Source organism: Pogoniulus pusillus, chromosome 29, assembly GCF_015220805.1.
Source record: "Pogoniulus pusillus isolate bPogPus1 chromosome 29, bPogPus1.pri, whole genome shotgun sequence".
Classification (NCBI taxonomy): domain Eukaryota; kingdom Metazoa; phylum Chordata; class Aves; order Piciformes; family Lybiidae; genus Pogoniulus; species Pogoniulus pusillus.
Window position 1 is genome coordinate 1,158,215 of NC_087292.1, and position 19,248 is coordinate 1,177,462.

Sequence of the window (19,248 nt, forward strand, 5' to 3'; positions counted from 1 at the left end):
ACAGGATAAGAAACCAGGCACCTGGGCTTTCTGGGCACAGGCTGTCAAACCTCAGGGCAGGATGCTCTGAGCAGGGCTGACCTCAGACAGCTTATGGAGGATCACAGAATCACAGAACTGGCAGGGCTGGAAGAGACCTGAAGGATCATCCAGCTCCAACCCTCCCTGCCACGGGCAGGGACACCTCACACTGGATCAGGTTGCCCAGAGCCACATCCAGCCTGGCCTTAAACACCTCCAGGGATGAGGCTTCCACCACCTCCCTGGTCAACCTGTGCCAGGCTCTCAGCACCCTCCTGCTGAACAACTTCTTCCTAAAGTCTAATCTCAATCTGCCCTCCTCTAGCTTGGATCCATCCACCCCAGTCCTGTCACTCCCTGACAGCCTATAAAGTCCCTCCCCAGCTTTCTTGTAGCTCCCTTTGGACACTGGGAGGCCACAGTAAGGACAGGGCAGAGCTGGAGCAGGAGCTGGCTGGCTGTGAGCTTTCCTCGCTGCCAGTGGCGTGCTGGGAGGCTCCCTGCCTGCAGCCTCTGCGCTGGGGGATTCTCACCCCTCTGGCTGTGCCTGCTCACTTCTGCTCTCCTGCTTCCCCTGGCCGTCAGCCACTGGGCTCTATTGCAAGCAGTTTGTTAAACAAGCAGCTCCCACTGCTGCCTCTCATCAGGAGGAGCGGGGCCTGGGGAGCCCTTTGTGTGCTGCGGGCAATTAGCTGAAGAGGTAGCAGGGGGCTCTGGAGGCTCCAGCTCGGCTTTGCTGAGGGCTGAGCAAGGGCAGCTCATCGTCTGCCCTGCTGCCTGTCAAGTGACAGCTAATTGCCTTGCTGGGCCCGAGGGACACAGGCGTCTGTAGGAGCACTTGGCCTGTCGGGGTGGTGGGGATAGCTGCCAGGGCTCCCCCAGCCGCCTCTGCTCCCCACCCAGACCCCCAGACCCGCAGCCTTCCATGGGAGCCAGCTCCCTGCAGCTCCTCCTGCCCTCTGCTGTCCTCCGGGCATGGGAAGCTGCTCTGGACCCCCCCGCAGCTCTGCGGGGCAGTGCCAGAGCTCTTGCCAAGCCCAGCCTGCCCTGCCGGGCCTGCCCCTGGTGTCCCCATGGGTGGCAGGGCTTGCTGCCTGCCTCCACACTGCCGGCAGCTCTGGACAGCCCTGGTGAGGTGCTGCACTCCTCCTGCCCACTCTGGTGTCTGCCTGGCACGATGCCCAGGCACTGCCATGCCTGGGAGCACCAAGGCATCACCTTTTCTGATCACTTCCCCAGACTGCCACAGCACTGCTGCTGCTGCTGCTGCCTCTTCAGGACGTGTCCCAGCCTCCCTCTCAGGGACTGGGCACCTGATGGGAACAGCTCCTCCGGGCTGCTGCATGGATGCTGGTGCAGGAGGGTGTCTGTGGGAGGGGGACTGCTGAAGGCTCTCAGGTGCTTCAGTCCAGAGCCCTGTGGAGCAGAGGCTACGAGTGACCACCAGACTTTCAGACAATGCTGTGCTGCTCTCACTTCTCTCTGTTGGTCCAAACTGCTGCCACCAAACTGAGAGGTACCAGCCTGCTGCTTGTACACCACCAACCAACTAAAGGCTCAGCAATGCACATTTGCAGGGGGGAGAGCCTGGGCAGCTGACTAAAGGTGTGACTGCCCCCCAGATCTGCCTCCTGCCTTCCCTGCCCTCCATGTGCATCAGCACAGATGCTCCTCTCTGCTCCTCACCCCCTCCAGCAGCCAATGCAAAGGCCTGGAGGATATCCTGGAAATCAGCAGATCTCTGCTGGGGCACATCAGAGAAAGGTGGCAACAATCCCTTTGAAAGCCTCCTTCTCTGCTGCCTTTGCTGTTGCTTCCCAATGTCTGGAAGGATTTGCAGCAGTGCTGAGCTCAGCATTGGCCATACTGACAGCAAGGAGCAGGGCTGGGGTGGCAGGGAGTGCTATGAGCCAGGGAGGGAAGAGCACAGGACAGAAGCAGAGCAGAGAGGGTACTAGGAAGGAGGGATGGGGCTGAGCAAGCAGCCTGTCCTGCCCAGGGGATCTCTTCCAGCACCTGCCTTGTACTGCAGACTTTGGCTGTGCCGACCCTGGAGTGCAGACCGCTGGAAGGGGGACGTGGGCATGGGCCTGTCTCTGGGTGGGAAGGTCTGGAGCCAGACATGGAGGCTGCTGGTGCTCCCCTTCCTGCTCATACCTCTGCCCACTGCTGGCACAGGGCTCAAACCTGGCTCCCTCCAACAGCCCACTCCTGCTCTCTGGATATACTGAGGCTGCTCTGAATGCCCCCTCACAGCACTGCGGTGCAGTGCCAGAGCTCTTGCCAAGCCCAGCCTGCCCTGCTGGGCCTGCCCCTGGTGTCCCCATGGGTGGCAGGGCTTGCTGCCTGCCTCCACACTGCCAGCAGCTCTGGACAGCCTTGGTGAGATGCTGCACTCCTCCTGCCCACTCTGGTGTCTGCCTGGCACGATACCCAGGCACTGCCATGCCTGGGAGCACCAAGCCATCACCTTTTCTGATCACTTCCCCAAACTGCTCCCGGGATGAGGCCCCTCAGTTCCTTGTGCCCTGCACTCACCCCTCAGCTCCTTGTGCTAAGCCTCACCTGGAGCAGCTGGCCAGGAGCTGACAAGGGCAGAGGCTGAAGCCCCACAGAATGGTAACAGGTTTCTCTTCTGGCAAGGTCCTGCCAACTTCCCTGAGCACCTGCCTGGAGCCTGCTCCCACTCCCTGGCACCCTTAGGCAGAATGCAGCAGGGAGAGCAGAGCTGCTCCTGATGCTTCAGCTCTGCACAGCTGAACCCACCGAGTCTGCTCAGGCCTTCAGGAGCCGCTGGCAGAAGAGCATCTCCAGAGCACTGCCCCCCACAGCCCATGCACACACCTTGCAGGAGAGGCATGGAGCTCCAGGGAGCAAAGGCACTGCTGCAGCTGGTGCTTTGCTAAAGGCGGCCACAGGTAGAGCCTGGCTGGACCCAGCCTGTCCCGGGGCCAGGACAGCCTGCAGCAGGCAGCCTGCACTCCCTCATTTTTGGGTGAAACAAACCCAGCTCTGGTGTCTCTTTGCTCCTGGCCTTTCCCAGTGCTGAAGGGTCTGAGCATGTGTCCTCACTGCCTGCTCCCTGCTGTCTTGAGCCAGCAATGCCAGCATCCTGGCAAAGCTCCATGCTTACCTCCCACCCTGGCAGTCTCTCAGAAGCCTCTTTGGCAGCACTGCAGGGGGCATGGCAGCCCTGCTGGGCACTGTGAGCATGCCTGACCCAGCCCAGAGGGGCCACTGGGGAGAAGTCTTGGTGTGCAGCAGAGCCTGCTCTTGCCAGACCTCTGGAGAAGAGACCTGCTCTGCTGTGATGCTGGGAGCTGCCTCCTGGGCGAAGCTGCTGAGACACAGGGGCTGAGCAGGGCTGCCTGCAGCCTCGGCCCTCTGCGGGGCATGGAGCCAGCCCTGACTAACAGCGCGGGGAGAGGGCAGCTCCTGCCCAGCACAGTGACTGCTAACCAGAAGAGAAGGCCTGGCATGAGTAATGCCTGTGCCCAGCACCAAGCAGGGCATCCAGAGCTGGGTATGCTCCATGCACCCAGGCTGCTGGGCTCTGGGAAGGCTTCTTTGTCCCCTGGAACCCAGGGCAGGACCTGTCTGCACCCACAGGTCTCTGCACACCTGATGGCGAGGGGCAGATAGCACTCGGAGCTGTCAGACACCTCCCTGGCTGCTGCAGCTCTGTCTGGGACAGAGAGCAGCTGGAGCCAGCCCAGCCAGAGGGCGAACCCTGAGCATCTCACTGAGGGAAGGTGTGCCCAGCCTGGTGTCTAGGCAGTAGCCCCAGGGCTGGGTGCAGCAGAGTGGCACTGCCCATCTCCTCTTCTGCCCTGCCTGCAGGGGAAGGGAGCAGGCTGGGAGCCCTGTGAGCCTGGCACACAGCCCTGCTCTGCCACTGCATGGAGCTGGGCTGGCACCAGCATGGCACTGGAGCTGTACTGGTGGGCCCAGGTTTGGCATGCTGCTGCCTGGGCTGCACTGCTGGGGTCTGGGCTGGCCAGGCTGCTGCCCTCACCAGCTGGGCAAGGTCAGACCTGCCTGTGGCTGCAGGGCAGAATCACAATCCCTGTGGATCTGGAGAGAGAAAATTTGCACTCTTTGCCTTTCCCCCATGCCAAACCCTTCAGACCCTTTCCAGGAGCCCTGTCCTGTGCAGGAAACTGCGAGGAAGCTCATGGTGAGCCCCAAAGCCTTGTCAGCTCCGTCCCTGAGGGCTGCAGACAGATGCCTTCTGCCCTCCCTCCCCTTGTCAGCCCCGGTTCCTGCGCCTGGCTGCCGGCGCCGCGGAGCCTGGGACGTGCTCAGAGCCCGGGGGAGCCTGAGCAGAGTCCCTCAAAGACGTTTCTGCTCCCGAGGGTTTCAGAGAGGCAGCAGACCTGCCAGCTGCAGCCGACGTTAGGGTAATGCCAGCTGCCCAGTGGAGAGGAGGAGGCAGACAGAAGCCACTGGCCATGTGTGGCACCAGGGCTACTTGCCCATGCCGCAGGTTTCCGCTGTGCCCACAGCCCCGCAGGAATCCAGGCAGAGGGAGCAGCCAGAGCTCCTGGGCGACGTGGGTGCCCATGAGGGTGCTCCCAGCCCTGCGACTTCGGCGTGGGTTTTGCATGTCCGAGAGAAGCCTCGGCCCTCTCCCAGCCTCCGTAGCTGCCTCAGCCGCGGCGGGCAGAGCCCAGCGCCCAGCGCCCGCCTGCCGCACCGGCACCCGCACCCCGGGGTCCGGCCCCGCGCCGTGCCCGGCTGCGGGGCTCCCTCCCCGCCACAGAGCCGGTCCCCACGGACCCGCCGAGGTCTCGGACAGCTCTGGCTGGAGACACAGGTTTCTGAGCCCAGCCCCTCATAACCTCGACGCCTCCCAGGCGGTGGGCAGCGGTGCCCCCGTGCCCCCTGCCACCGCACCGGCTGCCCGCGGGCACTCACTGCTGTTGGTGGGCAGGGTCCTGCTGCCGCTGAGGCTGCCGGTGGTCGGAGGGGAGATGGAGCGGACGGAGCCGGTGTCCTCTTCCTGGGAGCAGCCTGCCTGGATGGCTCGGAGGTAGCTGTGGCTCCGCGAGCGGAAGCAGCTGGGCAGGGGCAGGTCCAGCACCTCGGCGGCGGCAGACTCGGGCTCGCTGTAGGTCGAGTCGCAGACCGCCTCGTACTGCTCGCCCAGCTCCGGCTCCGCTGCCTGCATGGGGAGAGGGGCACAGGCAGTCAGCCCCTGCCAGCCGCTGCCCTTCCGCTCCTGCCCCGTGCCCTGCGCAGCTCCTGCCTGCTTCTGCTCGCAGCAGGCAGCACAGAGGGGCAGTGGTCAGTGCCGGTGGCTGCAGGGTGGCCAAGCTCCCTCCTGAGAGGGGCGAGAGGACCCTCCCTGGAGGCGAGAGGGTCCCTGCTTGTGGAGCAGGAGAGACTTAGCCGCCACAGTGCATGAGAAACAGCCCCTGGCCTCTGATGGACAGGCTGAGACCGGGTAGGGCTTCCTGCTCAGCCTCTGACAGGTCCCCTTGGCCAGCCTCTGAAGGGTCCCCTTGGCCAGCTTCTGATGGGTCCTCTTGCCCAGCCTCTGAAGGTTCCTCTTGGCCAGCCTCTGACAGGTCCCCTTGGCCAGCCTCTGAAGGGTCCCCTTGGCCAGCCTCTGACTGGTCCCCTTGGCCAGTCTCTGACTGGGCCCTTTGGCCTGTCTCTGACGGGTCCCCTTGGCCAGTCTCTGACTGGTCCCCTTGGCCAGTCTCTGACTGGGCCCTTTGGCCAGTCTCTGACGGGTCCCCTTGCCCCACCAGCACAGCTGGGAGATCTCAGCTTCAGCCGAGGGTTTGCAGCTGGACTTGGCAATCTCAGAAGTCCCCTTCCAGCTTCAGCAGTTCCATGGTTCTGTGCACGCTGGGGCAGGCACACTCTGTGTTGGAGGGAGATGACCTGGCCCTATGGAGAGGTGCAGTGTGGGGAGGTGTGGGCAGGGAGGCAGCCTCTGTGCTCCACCAGGAGCAGGCTGCCTGGGTTGGTTCTGGGTGGCACCACCGAGAGCCCATCCTCGCCCTCTCTGCAGCAGAGGAATGGGAGGGGGCTCAGCAGCAGGCTGTGGCACGGTGAGTGCTGAGCAGAGGCAGCTTTACTCCCTGCTTCTCCTGCTGCCCCCAGCTCCCTCCCACCTATGCTTGCAGTCCTGCCCTGCTCTCCAGCAGCAGTTGATGGTCAAGCTTGGACTCAGGAGAGGCTCCCCTGGGTTAAACCAAAGCCAGGGTAAAGAAGAGCAATTCTGAAGTACAGATGAGAGATGCTGAGAGTGACCTTGTTGCCCACTTCCACCTCTCCTGGCCCTTTCTTTGTCCTCAGGGACAGTGTTTCTGGCCAGCACCAGCATCTGAGCTGCACCAGGCTTGGCTTGGAAAGTTCACCTCCTTTGCCTCTAGAACTCAGGGTCCCTATACCCCTGCCAGTGCCGGGGGAACCAAGCTCTCCAGCTGGCCTGCAGTGCCTCGGTCGGGAGTGCTTCCTCCTCCTCCTGCTGGCCTCAGGTGCGTGCTGACCCCGCAGCCTGCCTCACACCCTGCCCTGAGCGTCCAGGCTGACGTGAGGAAGGAAGAGGGAAACAGCAGCGGGACGGTACCTGCTCTCCATGGGTAAATATCTGAGGGATAAGTAAGGGGGCTCCAAAGATCTGGAAGAAAGAGGTGGAGAAGGTTAAAGGCCAGGAAGGGGAGAGCCCCTCACACAGACAGCCACTGCACAGGGACCAGAGGACGAGGGAGGGGGCGGTCCGTCCCCCGGGGCCACCACTTCAGTACAGACTTCAGAGCTCAGGAGATGCCAAGCGAGATGCCGCGGAGGCCCCTCAGACAGTGGCACAGACACGGCATGGCAAAGCTCCACGGGACACCCCCAGACCGAGAGGAGCTGCTGGCGCCTTCAGCCTCTGCTGCGCACCAGAGGTCAGCGGTAGACAGGGGACGCTGGGGACACACACTGCTGGGACATCCCCGGCACACACCGGCTGCCTGGAGCTGCTGGGCGAGGGCTGCTGTGGCTCCCGGTGAGCGTCTGTGCAGCTCCACCATCGGCCAGCACCTTGCGACATGGCCAGGAGCAGCCACGGCCTCTGCCGCCCGCGGAGCCGGGGAGGAGGGGCAGGCTGGGCGCTGCCTGTCAGGGAGGCTGTCCTGCAGCCTCAGGAGCTGCCACCTCCCTGCCGTGCCCTCCGTCCCCGGGCCAGGAAGAAGCCACACGGAAGCAATGCTGCCTTCCCTCCATAGCAAAGCCACAGCACACACTTGGAGTAACGACAGACACTGTGCTGCCTGGGGGGAGGGATGCTCCTCCTCCTCCCTCTCCTCCTCTTCATCCCTGGTCTGTAGGGCACAGCCAACCTATGAGCTCTGCCCTGCGTGAGCTGCTCAAAATGATCCATCTTGGGCAGGATGCAGGCTCCAAATGTCCCTGAGGGAAGGGTCCTGGCTCTGGAGGCTTCTCCACGGGGCACAGCTCAGGGTGGATGAACAGTGCTGGGGTCACCAGCTGGCTCTCTCTGCCTGCTGGTCCCCTTGGTGTCACAGGTGGGTGCCAACATAACCCCTGGTGAACTTCTGACTTCCAGAGGTCTGCAAGGTAGAGGCCAGCTGGGACAAAACCAGGTGAAGTGGATTTGTCTTTCAGAGCTGGGGATGCTTCTGCGTGGGGGACACTGGGGTCTGGCACTCAAGGAAGCTGTAGGAGGTCACACAGAAGTCAGGGCAGGGGAGGAAGTGCTGCTGGACCTGGCTGAAAGGGCAGGGCAGGGCAGACACACCAGAGGATGGCACCAGCACGAACTGGTGGCTGGACAAGCTCTGTCCTTGATCAGCAGATAGGCAGCTGGGGGAGGTCTCTAAATCCCAGCCCAGCTACCACTGAACTCCCCCTGACGCGGAGGGCAGCAGGTAGAGTGCCTGTGGTGGCAGCAGCCCCGGGCCTGAGCTGGGGCTGTGGCAGCTGCCGTGTCCCCAGTGTCACAGAGCCGCCGGTCTGGGGCAGGAGCGTGTGCCTGGGCAGCTGCCGGCACATCGCAGACTGCTCAGACCCTGCAGCAAAGAGACCCTCTAACGTCTGCAGGAGGTGCTGCACTCAGCTGCTGAAAGGCAGCTTCGGACAGGCAGGGAGCACAGACTGAGCCCACTCCTGGTCTGTGTGCAGGGACCTGGCTCTGGGCACACTGAGCCCACTCCTGGTCTGTGTGCAGGGACCTGGCTCTGGGCACACTGCCCCCACCCCTGCTCTGCAGGCAGGGACCTGGCTCTGGGCACACTGCCCCCACCCCTGCTCTGCAGGCAGGGACCTGGCTCTGGGCACACTGCCCCCACCCCTGCTCTGCAGGCAGGGACCTGGCTCTGGGCACACTGCCCCCACCCCTGCTCTGCAGGCAGGACCTGGCTCTGCACACGGATGGACACGCAAAGGACGAGAACGCAAGGGTCCTGCCCCCTCCCCTGCGCAGGGAGCAGACACTCGGCACACGGCTGCTGCTGGACGAGCAACACGACTGAGCACAAGGAACACGCATGCCCGCCAGCACTGCCCCTGCCCTGCCCGCGGCGCCACACGCAGGGCCCCCACGAGAGACCAGCCAGGGCACTGCAGGTGCTGCCTGCAGGAGGGCTCAGAGCCCCGCGCGCCAGAGGCTGGCACAGGTCTCACCTTCCTCCATGCTCTGGTTTATGGTACACATCCCCTCACCCTCCTCAGTGCTATGGCTTCATGCTGCCTACCCCACGGCTTCACTGCACACACTTGCAGAGGTGCTGACGTGAGGACAGCTGTGTGTGAGTGCTGATGTGTGCACAGCTGTGTGCAGGCGTTGCTGTGTGCACACCGGTGTTTGAGTGTTGATGTGTGCACAGCTGTGTGCAGGTGTTGATGTGTGCACAGCTGTGTTTGAGTGTTGATGTGTGCACAGCTGTGTGTGAGTGTTGATGTGTGCACACCTGTGTGCAGGTGTTGATGTGTGCACAGCTGTGTGTGAGCGTTGATGTGTGCACAGCTGTGTGTGAATGTTGATGTGTGCACAGCTGTGTGTGAGTGTTGATGTGTGCACAGCTGTGTGTGAGTGTTGATGTGTGCACAGCTGTAGAGGTGTTGATGTGTGCACAGCTGTGTGCAGGTGTTGATGTGTGCACAGCTGTAGAGGTGTTGATGTGTGCACAGCTGTGTGTGAGCGTTGATGTGTGCACAGCTGTGTGCAGGTGTTGATGTGTGCACAGCTGTGTGTGAGCGTCGATGTGTGCACAGCTGTGTGTGAGCATTGATGTGTGCACAGCTGTGTGTGAATGTTGATGTGTGCACAGCTGTGTGTGAGTGTTGATGTGTGCACAGCTGTGTGCAGGTGTTGATGTGTGCACAGCTGTGTGTGAGTGTTGATGTGTCCACAGCTGTGTGCGGGTGTTGATGTGTGCACAGCTGTGTGTGAATGTTGATGTGTGCACAGCTGTGTGCGGGTGTTGATGTGTGCACAGCTGTGTGTGGGTGTTGATGTGTGCACAGCTGTGTGTGAGCGTCGATGTGTGCACAGCTGTGTGTGAATGTTGATGTGTGCACAGCTGTGTTTGAGTGTTGATGTGTGCACAGCTGTGTGCAGGTGTTGATGTGTGCACAGCTGTGTGTGAATGTTGATGTGTGCACAGCTGTGTGCAGGTGTTGATGTGTGAACAGCTGTGTGTGAATGTTGATGTGTGCACAGCTGTGTGCAGGTGTTGATGTGTGCACAGCTGTGTGTGAATGTTGAAGTGTACACAGCTGTGTGCAGGTGTTGATGTGTGCACAACTGTGTGTGAGCGTTGATGTGTGCACAGCTGTGTGTGTGTGTTGATGTGTGCACAGCTGTGTGTGGGTGTTGATGTGTGCACAGCTGTGTGCAGGTGTTGATGTGTGCACAGCTGTGTGTGGGTGTTGATGTGTGCACAGCTGTGTGCCGGTGTTGATGTGTGCACAGCTGTGTGTGGGTGTTGATGTGTGCACAGCTGTGTGTGAGTGGTGACATGTGCACAGCTGTAGAGGTGTTTATGTGTGCACAGCTGTGTGTGAGTGGTGACATGTGCACAGCTGTAGAGGTGTTTATGTGTGCACAGCTGTAGCGGTGCTGATGTGTGCACAGCTGTGTGAGTGTTGATGTGTGCACAGCTGTGTGTGAGTGTTGATGTGTGCACAGCTGTGTGAGTGTTGATGTGTGTGCAGCTGTGTGCAGGTGTTGATGTGTGCACAGCTGTGTGTGAGTGTTGATGTGTGCACAGCTGTGTGTGGGTGTTGATGTGTGCACAGCTGTAGAGGTGTTGATGTGTTGACAGCTGTGTGTGAATGTTGATATGTGCACAGCTGTGTGTGAGTGTTGATGCGTGCACAGCTGTGTGAGTGTTGATGTGTGTGCAGCTGTGTGCAGGTGTTGATGTGTGCACAGCTGTGTGTGAATGTTGATGTGTGCACAGCTGTGTGTGAGTGTAGATGTGTGCACAGCTGTGTGTGGGTGTTGATGTGTGCACAGCTGAGGAGGTGTTGATGTGTTGACAGCTGTGTGTGAATGTTGATATGTGCACAGCTGTGTGTGAGCGTTGATGTGTGCACAGCTGTGTGTGAGCGTTGATGTGTGTGCAGCTGTGTGTGAGTGTTGATGTGTGCACAGCTGTGTGTGGGTGTTGATGTGTGCACAGCTGTAGAGGTGTTGATGTGTGCACAGCTGTGTGTGAGTGTTGATGTGTGCACAGCTGTAGAGGTGTTGATGTGTGCACAGCTGTGTGCAGGTGTTGATGTGTGCACAGCTGTGTGTGAGTGTTGATGTGTGCACAGCTGTAGAGGTGTTGATGTGTGCACAGCTGTGTGTGAGTGTTGATGTGTGCATGGCTGTGTGTGGGTGTTGATGTGTGCACAGCTGTGTGTGAATGTTGATATGTGCACAGCTGTGTGTGAGTGTTGATGTGTGTGCAGCTGTGTGTGAATGTTGATATGTGCACAGCTGTGTGTGAGTGTTGATGTGTGCACAGCTGTGTGTGAATGTTGATATGTGCACAGCTGTGTGTGAGTGTTGATGTGTGTGCAGCTGTGTGCGGGTGTTGATGTGTGTGCAGCTATGTGTGAATGTTGATGTGTGCACAGCTGTGTGTGGGTGTTGTTGTGTGCACAGCTGTGTGTGAATGTTGATGTGTGCACAGCTGTGTGTGGGTGTTGATGTGTGCACAGCTGTGTGTGAATGTTGATGTGTGCACAGCTGTGTGTGGGTGTTGATGTGTGCACAGCTGCGTGTGAGTGTTGATGTGTGCACAGCTGTGTGTGAGTGGTGACATGTGCACAGCTGTAGAGGTGTTTATGTGTGCACAGCTGTAGCGGTGCTGATGTGTTCACAGCTGTGTGTGAGTGTTGATGTGCGCACAGTTGTGTGTGGGTGTTGATGTGTGCACAGCTGTGTGTGAGTGTTGATGTGTGCACAGCTGTGTGAGTGTTGATGTGTGCACAGCTGTGTGACTGTTGATGTGTGTGCAGCTGTAGAGGTGTTGATGTGTGCACAGCTGTGTGTGAGTGTTGATGTGTGCACAGCTGTGTGCAGGTGTTGATGTGTGCACAGCTGTGTGTGGGTGTTGATGTGTGCACAGCTGTGTGAGTGTTGATGTGTGCACAGCTGAAGAGGTGTTGATGTGTGCACAGCTGTGTGTGAATGTTGCTGTGTGCACAGCTGTGTGAGTGTTGCTGTGTGCACAGCTGCAGAGGTGTTGATGTGTCCACAGCTGTGTGTGAATGTTGATATGTGCACAGCTGTGTGTGAATGTTGATGTGTGCACAGCTGTGTGTGAGTGTTGATGTGTGCACAGCTGTGTTTGAGTGTTGATGTGTGTGCAGCTGTGTGTGAGTGTTGATGTGTGCACAGCTGTAGAGGTGTTGATGTGTGCACAGCTGTGTGTGAGTGTTGATGTGTGCACAGCTGTGTGTGGGTGTTGATATGTGCACAGCTGTGTGTGAATGTTGATGTGTGCACAGCTGTGTGCAGGTGTTGATGTGTGCACAGCTGTGTGCAGGTGTTGATGTGTGCACAGCTGTGTGTGAATGTTGATGTGTGCACAGCTGTGTGTGAGTGTTGATGTGTGCACAGCTGTGTGTGAATGCAGATGTGTGCACAGCTGTGTGTGGGTGTTGATGTGTGCACAGCTGTGTGCAGGTGTTGCTGTGTGCGCAGCTGTGTGTGAGTGTTGATGTGTGCACAGCTGTGTGCAGGTGTTGCTGTGTGCACAGCTGTGTTTGAGTGTTGATGTGTGCACAGCTGTGTGTGAATGTTGATTTGAGCACACCTGTGTGCAAGTGTTGATGTGTACACAGCTGTGTGGGTGTTGATGTGTGCACAGCTGTGTCCAGCTGTTCCTGTATTCACACCTGTGTGGGTGTTGCTGTGTGCACAGCTGTGTGCAGAGACAGACCTGGTGTCCAAAGCAGCTTTCCTGCACCCCATGGAGCTTTAGTGCCCCAGGACCCTCCAGCTGCATCCTGAGTGGGTGGGCTCCTGTCCTGGGGCTGAGTGGGACACAGGGCAGCTCTGCAGAGGCCTTCTCCTGACAGGGATTAGTTCCTGGCAGCTGTCTTGCAGCCAGCCGAGCCTCCAGCTGCCTCAGAGCAATCCCAAGGGGAGGCAGAGGGTGGGACTGGGAGTGAAGCCCCCTTTGCACCCACCACATCTCCCAGGTCAAGGTCAGGGCATGAGCCCAGCCTCTGGCAAGGGATTTACTACCCAGCCTCAGCACCTCACTGCCATCCTTGGCTTGGCTCTTTGCTATCCAAGGGAGACTCCCATGGAGTCAGGACAGTGCCTTGAGTTAGGGGCACCTTGCTCCTGGTGCAGCCTGCTGCATGAGGAGTGAGGCTCTGACAGCTAAGCAGGGTCCCTGTCCCTGGTGACCTGCTGCAGGGTCCCAGGCTGGACACCTTTTGCAGAGCTGAGGCTGGCCCAGGCTCTGTGCCCATCCGGTGGGCATGAGGAGCTTGCAGCAGGGGTGAGCAGCTGTGCAGGTGGCTTTTGGGTGATGACAGGGTGGGATCCTGTGCTCAGAGCAGCCCTGAGCTTCACCCATCCCTGCAAAGCATCTCTCCAGGCCCTGTGGCCATGGCAGAGTGACTTCAGCTGCAGCAGCAGAGCCAAGGGAGGAAGTGTGCCCTGGCATGAGCCAGAATGGGGGAGCTGAGCCTGTAGTGAGGCTGCCTGAGCAGGCTGCCTGCAGCTCCCGCAGCACCACCAGCGCCCTGCTCTGTGGGGGAAAGCTGCTGCTGTGTGCTGCTGTGCCCCAGGGCCGTGCTGGGGCAGCAGCTCAGTGCCAGTGCCTCACCTGGTTGATGCAGCTGGGCTCGGGGACGCTGTCCGGGATCTGGTTGTATTCTTCCTCCCAGGTGGGGAACTTCGGAGGTAGGAGGATCTCGACAGAGTCCAGGCGGTCCAGGCTCCTGCCAGCAAAGAGGGAGGGCGTGAGGAGTGTCCCCATGGCAGGGGGTGGCACTGGGGCTGTGCTGGAGCTGCCCCTCTGCCAGCAGAGCCAGACCAGCCCTGCCAGCAGAGCCTCTGCCAGGCACAGGTGGCAACACGGAGATGATGCTGGGCACCGAGTCCACCACTCGGCCCCCACTGCAGCTGCTGGAGTAGAAGGAAACTCTTTGTCACCTTAGTGGCCCTGCCGAGTCTGTGGCATGGGTGAAAGTTGGTAGGATGCAGGGGAAGGAGAGGGGACAAGAGTTTGGGTCCTGCTGCCCCAGGGGAGCGCTGCAGATGCCAGCTGAAGCAGAGGGAGCACATGAGATCTGTGCCAGCCCCCCGAGTCACAGCCCTGCTGGCAGAGCAGCTCTCACACAGGCTGAGGGTGAGCGAGGGAACCTGGCTCCTGCCTGCCATGGCTGGTGGGAAGGGGGGAGAGAGGCAGAGGGGAAATGACTTTGAAAGGTAGTTTGTAGCCTTTGCAGTTGCAAACATCTGCAGCGTTTGGACTTTTCCTTTCTGAGTGCAGAGGAACCCAAAAGGTGCTCTGGAGGAGGCTCAAGGGGAGCCTGAATGGCAGCACTGCAGGAGCAGAGGGGTTGGCATCTGTAGAGCAGCTTTTGCTGCAGGCTGTGGCAGTAGCTCTCTGGCTGTGCCCCGGGGCTCAGCAGCAGCCTCTGCACGGGGAGCCAGCAGGGCTGAGCCCCCAGCAGCCAGGGCCACAGCTGTGCTCTGTGCTGAGCTGCAGGCACGCAGGGGCCCCCAGGGCTGTGAGAGGATGGGAGGCATGTGGGAGAGAGAGGAGGGATGTGAGAAGGATGAAGCTTTCCTGTTCTTCCACCCCAAGGGCCTGTGTGAGTGTGCTGCTTTGAAGCAGGCTGTGGAAGGCAAACAGTGGTGATGTCTGCTTCACTCATAGGCTTGCTGAGAGGTATAAGAAGAAAAGCAAACCAGATAAAGCAGTCCTCACTTCTGCTGGGGAACTGCTGAGCTGCATCTCTCTCTCTAACCTCATCCTCCAGTTTGGACTAATGCTCTTTGCTTCCTCACTCCCTGGCTGAACCTCCATTCTTCCTTGGGACTGGGGTGAGGTTGAGAGGGGCAGGGGGAAGGTGCAGGGGTGGTTGGGAGCCCCTCCTGGGGACTCAGGTTTCTGGGAGGGGAGCTGTGCTTCTGTATTACCTTTTCCCTTGTCTGTTTCTGCCTGTAGCTGTATATACTGCACACATCTGCTTGTATATTGTGCCAGCTGTAAATGTAAGCTTCATTCATATTTCCAGAGCTGGCTGAGTCCAGTCTGGGTGATTTCCAAATTCGGGGGGGGGGGGGGGGGGGGGGGGGGCAGGGAACACCCAAGCCATCACAGTGAGTGAGCCATGGTGAGCCATGGTGGAGGCCAGGGTCAGCCATGCCAGCCTGGGTGAGCTGTGGGCACAATCCCTCCCAAACTGCACATGGTCCCTGGAGAGGACCCCTGGGGTGCCACTTGCCCTGCATCCAGCAGATGCAGAGGTCTGTCCTTCACCAGCCTGGGGGACAGCAGAGCTGATGGTGGATGTGGCACAGCTGGGCAGGAGCCCTCTGCAGCCTGTGGACTTCTAGGAAGGACCACAGCATCTCCTGAGTCTCCATGCTGGGATGTGATGAGAGCAGTGAGGGGCCCTGCTGCTGGGTGGCAGAGGGCAGTGTGGCACCCCAAGCCCAGGGCTAAGCCCTCTGGGGCCTGTTCCCCTCAGCCTGAGAAGGTTTTGCCTGTGAGCTCAGCCTGTGCCTGTGGGCTGAGGTGGTTGTGCCCTGTGGCAGGCAGACCTTCCCGGGGCAGATTAGATCTCACTGCTCCGTGCTTTGCCCTGGCTAAGGCTGCAGCTGTGCCCCCTGCAGCACCTCCTGTCCCAAACCATGGCTCTGGTGGTCCTTGGCTGGTGGAGCCCACAGATGGCCAAAGAGAGAAAGGATCTTGGCGAGGGCTGGCACGGAGTGGTGCCAGGTCACGGAGCTCTGGCTGCTGTCCCAAGGGTGTTCCAGGCTGGTGGAGCACCCCAGGGAGGCCTCACAGCAACCAAAGTGCCCACAGCACCCAGAAAGCTGCTCAGTGGGGAGGGCAGAGGCCAGGGGGTGGTCGGCAGATGGCAGCCGTGCTCAGGCTCCTGCTCTCCTGCTGCTGGCCTGTGCCCAGTACGAGCCCTGCCCGTCCTGGGCTGGAGGGGACAGGCAGCCTGGCACCTGCTGGCCCTGGCTGCAGTGCAGTGCCGAGAGCTGTGGATCTCCTCCTTCCCAGCAAGGATCCTTCCCTCCAGCAGATCTCCTGCTGGGGGCTTGCAGCACTTGCAGCACTTGCAGCATCCTCCCCAGCCCTGCCTGCACCCCTCCTTGCCTGCAGCTGCAGCCATGGCTTGGCCAGCTCTGGCCTCTTGCTGGCAAACACCTTGCCCTGACTCAGCTCCTTCACAGAGTCACAGCATGGTAGGGGTTGGAGGAGACCTCTGGAGAGCATCGAGTCCAACCCCCCTGCCCGAGCAGGGTCACCCAGGGCAGGGCACACAGAAACACATCCAGGTAGGTTTTGGATGAGTCCAGACGTGGAGACTCCACAACCCTCCCCTGGCAGCCTGCTCCAGGGCTCCAGCACCCTTCACAGAACCACAGAGCCAAACAGGTTGGAAAAGACCTCCAAGATCATCCAGTCCAACCTAACTCTTCTGGTTAACTAACCCCTGGCACCAAGTGCCCCACCCAGCCTCCTCTTGAACACCTCCAGGTATGGGGACTCCACCACCCCCCTGGGCAGCCCATTCCAATGCCACTCCTGCTATGAAGAACTTCTTCCTAACATCCAGCCTGAGCCTGCCCTGGCACAGCTTGAGCCTCTGTCCCCTTGTTCTGTTGCTGGTTGCCTGGGAGCAGAGCCCAACCCCATCTGGCTACAGCCTCTCTTCAGGGAGCTGTAGACAGCAATGAGCTCTGCCCTGAGCCTCCTCTTCTCCAGGCTTCTATTAAAGAAGTTGCTCCTCACCTCTAGATGGAGCTTCTGATGTTCCAGTCTGTGCCCACTGCCTCTTGTCCTGTCACTGGGCACCACTGAGCAAAACCTGGTCCCACCCTCCTGGCATCCACCCTGTGAATGTTGCTGAGCAGTGCTGAGCTCTCCTCAGGCTGTTCCTCTCCAGGCTAAACACCCCCAATGCTCTCAGCCTTTCCCCAGCAGAGCTGTTCCAGTCCCCTGTAGCCCTCAAAGCTGCCTGTCTGTAGGCTCTGGCTGGACCCCAGCATCCAGAGCAGGTCACACCTTGATGGAGCTGACCTGAGCTGACAACGAGCCCGAGAGAGGGAGAACCTCAGTCCTTCAGCTTGGGTGTGTTGCACCAGAGACCACTGGACCCTGCTGTGCTCCCCTTGGGGTGGGTGTGACAGCAGAGAGCAGGGATGGGTTCAGAGCAAGCATTTCCAGGGCTCCCTGCAGCTCAGTCTGTCACCACCTCTCAGCAGAAGGCAGCATCTGGCCTAGGAGCTGAAGCCACCGTGAGGGCTGCCCATCCTGCCTGCTGTGCCTGCACTGCCTTCTGGCTCTGCCTGCCGGACAGCAGCAGCTCCCCTGCGGTGTCATCTGCATCCTCCTGCCCCTCTGTGCTGCTCACAGCCTCCTGAGCAGCAGCAGCAGCAGCAGAGGCACTGGCAGCCTGCGGCAGCCTGGCTGCTAAGGACCCCACACAGCACCCCCTCTGAGCAGGGGGCCCCCACAGACCCCATCCTGCAAGGCCCAGCCTCTTGCCCAGCAAGCTTCTGCTGTGTGCCCCCTGCTCTGCCCGTCTGGCTCGAGGCACTGGGGGCCTCCCTCCGTAGCTGGTGCCTGCTGACCCCAGGGCATTACCCAGCCTGGTGTGCCAACAGCACACTTGCTGCTGGCTCCCTGGGACCCCTGTGGAGCAAAGCAGCGGCACAGACCCAGCCGCCCGTGGGCTGTGTGCCAAGTGCCTGCCCCATCTAAGCGGGATCATGGGGTTGGGGTCTCTGCAGACGCTTCCAGGGGCAATCCCACAGGGTCAGGGCAGTGGCCGCTGAGGGCACAGGCACCTGGGGCAGCTCCTAACACCACAGCTGGAGCCACCGGGGTGGAAAGCTCTCCCCACATGCCTCCTGCCCTGCTTGTCTCCTCATCCGCCTGCCCCGTGGGCAGCCCCAGCTGGCGTGCAGGAGCCCTGCTGCTGGCTGGGCCCCACGGACTGCCTCTGCCACGGCCCCCGGGCACCTGCGCCCAGCTCCTGGAGGAGCTCCAGCGTTACCTTTGCGTAGTGCTCTGCTCACTCAGGGACTGTTGGGTGGCCTTGAGGTAACTCTGCCTCCGAGCTGCAGTTTTTGGGGATGGTTTGGGGCTGGTTTCTGAGTCCTCACTGTCATCATCCCCCATGGCTTTGATGTAGCTGCCGCTCCGCATGCGCCGGCACGGGATCTCGCTGTCCTTGTCCCGGGACAGGCTGCTGCTCCACTCCCCCTGCGGCACCTGCGGGAGGAAGGGCAGCACCCGCGGGCGTCAGCGAAGCGCCTCCGGCACCAGCGGGCGTCTGGGGGCAAGGAGAGCTGCTGGGCTCTCAGCCGCGGTGCGGGGAGAACGGGCAAAGCACCTCCCCTGCCCCCCGCCCCTCGCCAGCTCATGCCAGGCAGCCCTGTGCCCCACTGCCGCTGGTGGTGTGCCCCCCACACCTTCCCGGGGGCCATGCTCACACCGCTGGGCCATGCCAGTCGCGGGGGGGATGGGGGAGGGCTCTCACCGGGTTTGTGCTGGGACAGAAGCGGCACAGGTTGGGCAGCACAAGCCTCGGCTCAGGCAGGCAGGGCGAGGCACAGCGCAGCGCTCAGAGCAAACCCCGGCAGCAGCTGCGGGTCAGAGTCCAGACCCTCACTCGTTTCAGCACCCTTTAGGGTTCCGGGGGTGGAAATGACTCTTGGTGGCCGAAGCTAATTCCTGGAGCCAAGCCAGGCCATTGCAAGTCCCTCTGGAGCAGCCTGGGCACATAGACCTTGTGCTGGGCACCCTGCAGAGCTGAGGAGCAGCCTGTGCAAGGGAAGTCCTCCTGCCTTCCCCGGGGGAACAGCCCCACAGGCACCCCGCGGCAGATGTGCTCTATGGGTGCCTCGTTAGAGGTGGGTGAGCTGATGTTCCCTGCGGGGTCTGAAGCCCTGAGCAGCTGGAGCAGTCAATGCCACTGCCTCCTGCCCTGGGCAGTGCTGCTCTAAGTGTCCAGCAGCACAGCCAGGGGTCAGCCCAGGACAGGAGCCACAGGTGGTGAGGGGCAGGCCAGGAGAAGGATGGGACAAGAGGAGTTCTCTGGAGCAGCCTTGCTTTCATGGCTGGCCTCAGAGCTGCCCTTGAGCTGAGGAGCCACAGCCAAGGAAGAGCCAGGGGAGGTGTGAGGAATGCAGCCGTGTGCAGCCCTGGGGCAGCCTGGAGCAGAGGAGGCTGAGGGCAGAGCTCATTGCTCTCTGCAGCTCCCTGAGAGGAGGCTGCAGGCAGCTGAGGTTGGGCTCTGCTGCCTGGGGTCAGGGGATGGAAGGGGAGGAAATGTCCTGAAATGGAGCCAGGGGAGGGTCAGGTTGGAGAGGAGGACAAATGTCTTTGGTGCCAGAGTGGTCAGGGATTGGCACAGGCTGCCAGGGAGGTGGTAGAGTGCCCGTGGCTGGAGGTGTTCCAGGACCATGTGGCCATGGCACTTGGGGCCAGGGTTTGGTGGTGCTGGGTTGAGGGTTGGATTGGATGACCTCAGAGGGCTCTGCCAACACAAACAACTCTGTGG

General features: G+C 60.7%; 1 protein-coding gene across 1 annotated transcript in view; it reads right to left on the bottom strand.

Moving 5' to 3' along the window:
- Positions 1-19,248, bottom strand: part of DLGAP4 (DLG associated protein 4) — an 84,536-nt gene that overhangs the window by 61,062 nt on the left and 4,226 nt on the right. The window contains 4 exon segments of the mRNA XM_064167837.1: positions 4,939-5,185; positions 6,605-6,655; positions 13,320-13,434; positions 17,740-17,957. Of these exon segments, the coding sequence (XP_064023907.1) occupies positions 4,939-5,185; positions 6,605-6,655; positions 13,320-13,434; positions 17,740-17,957 (631 nt within the window).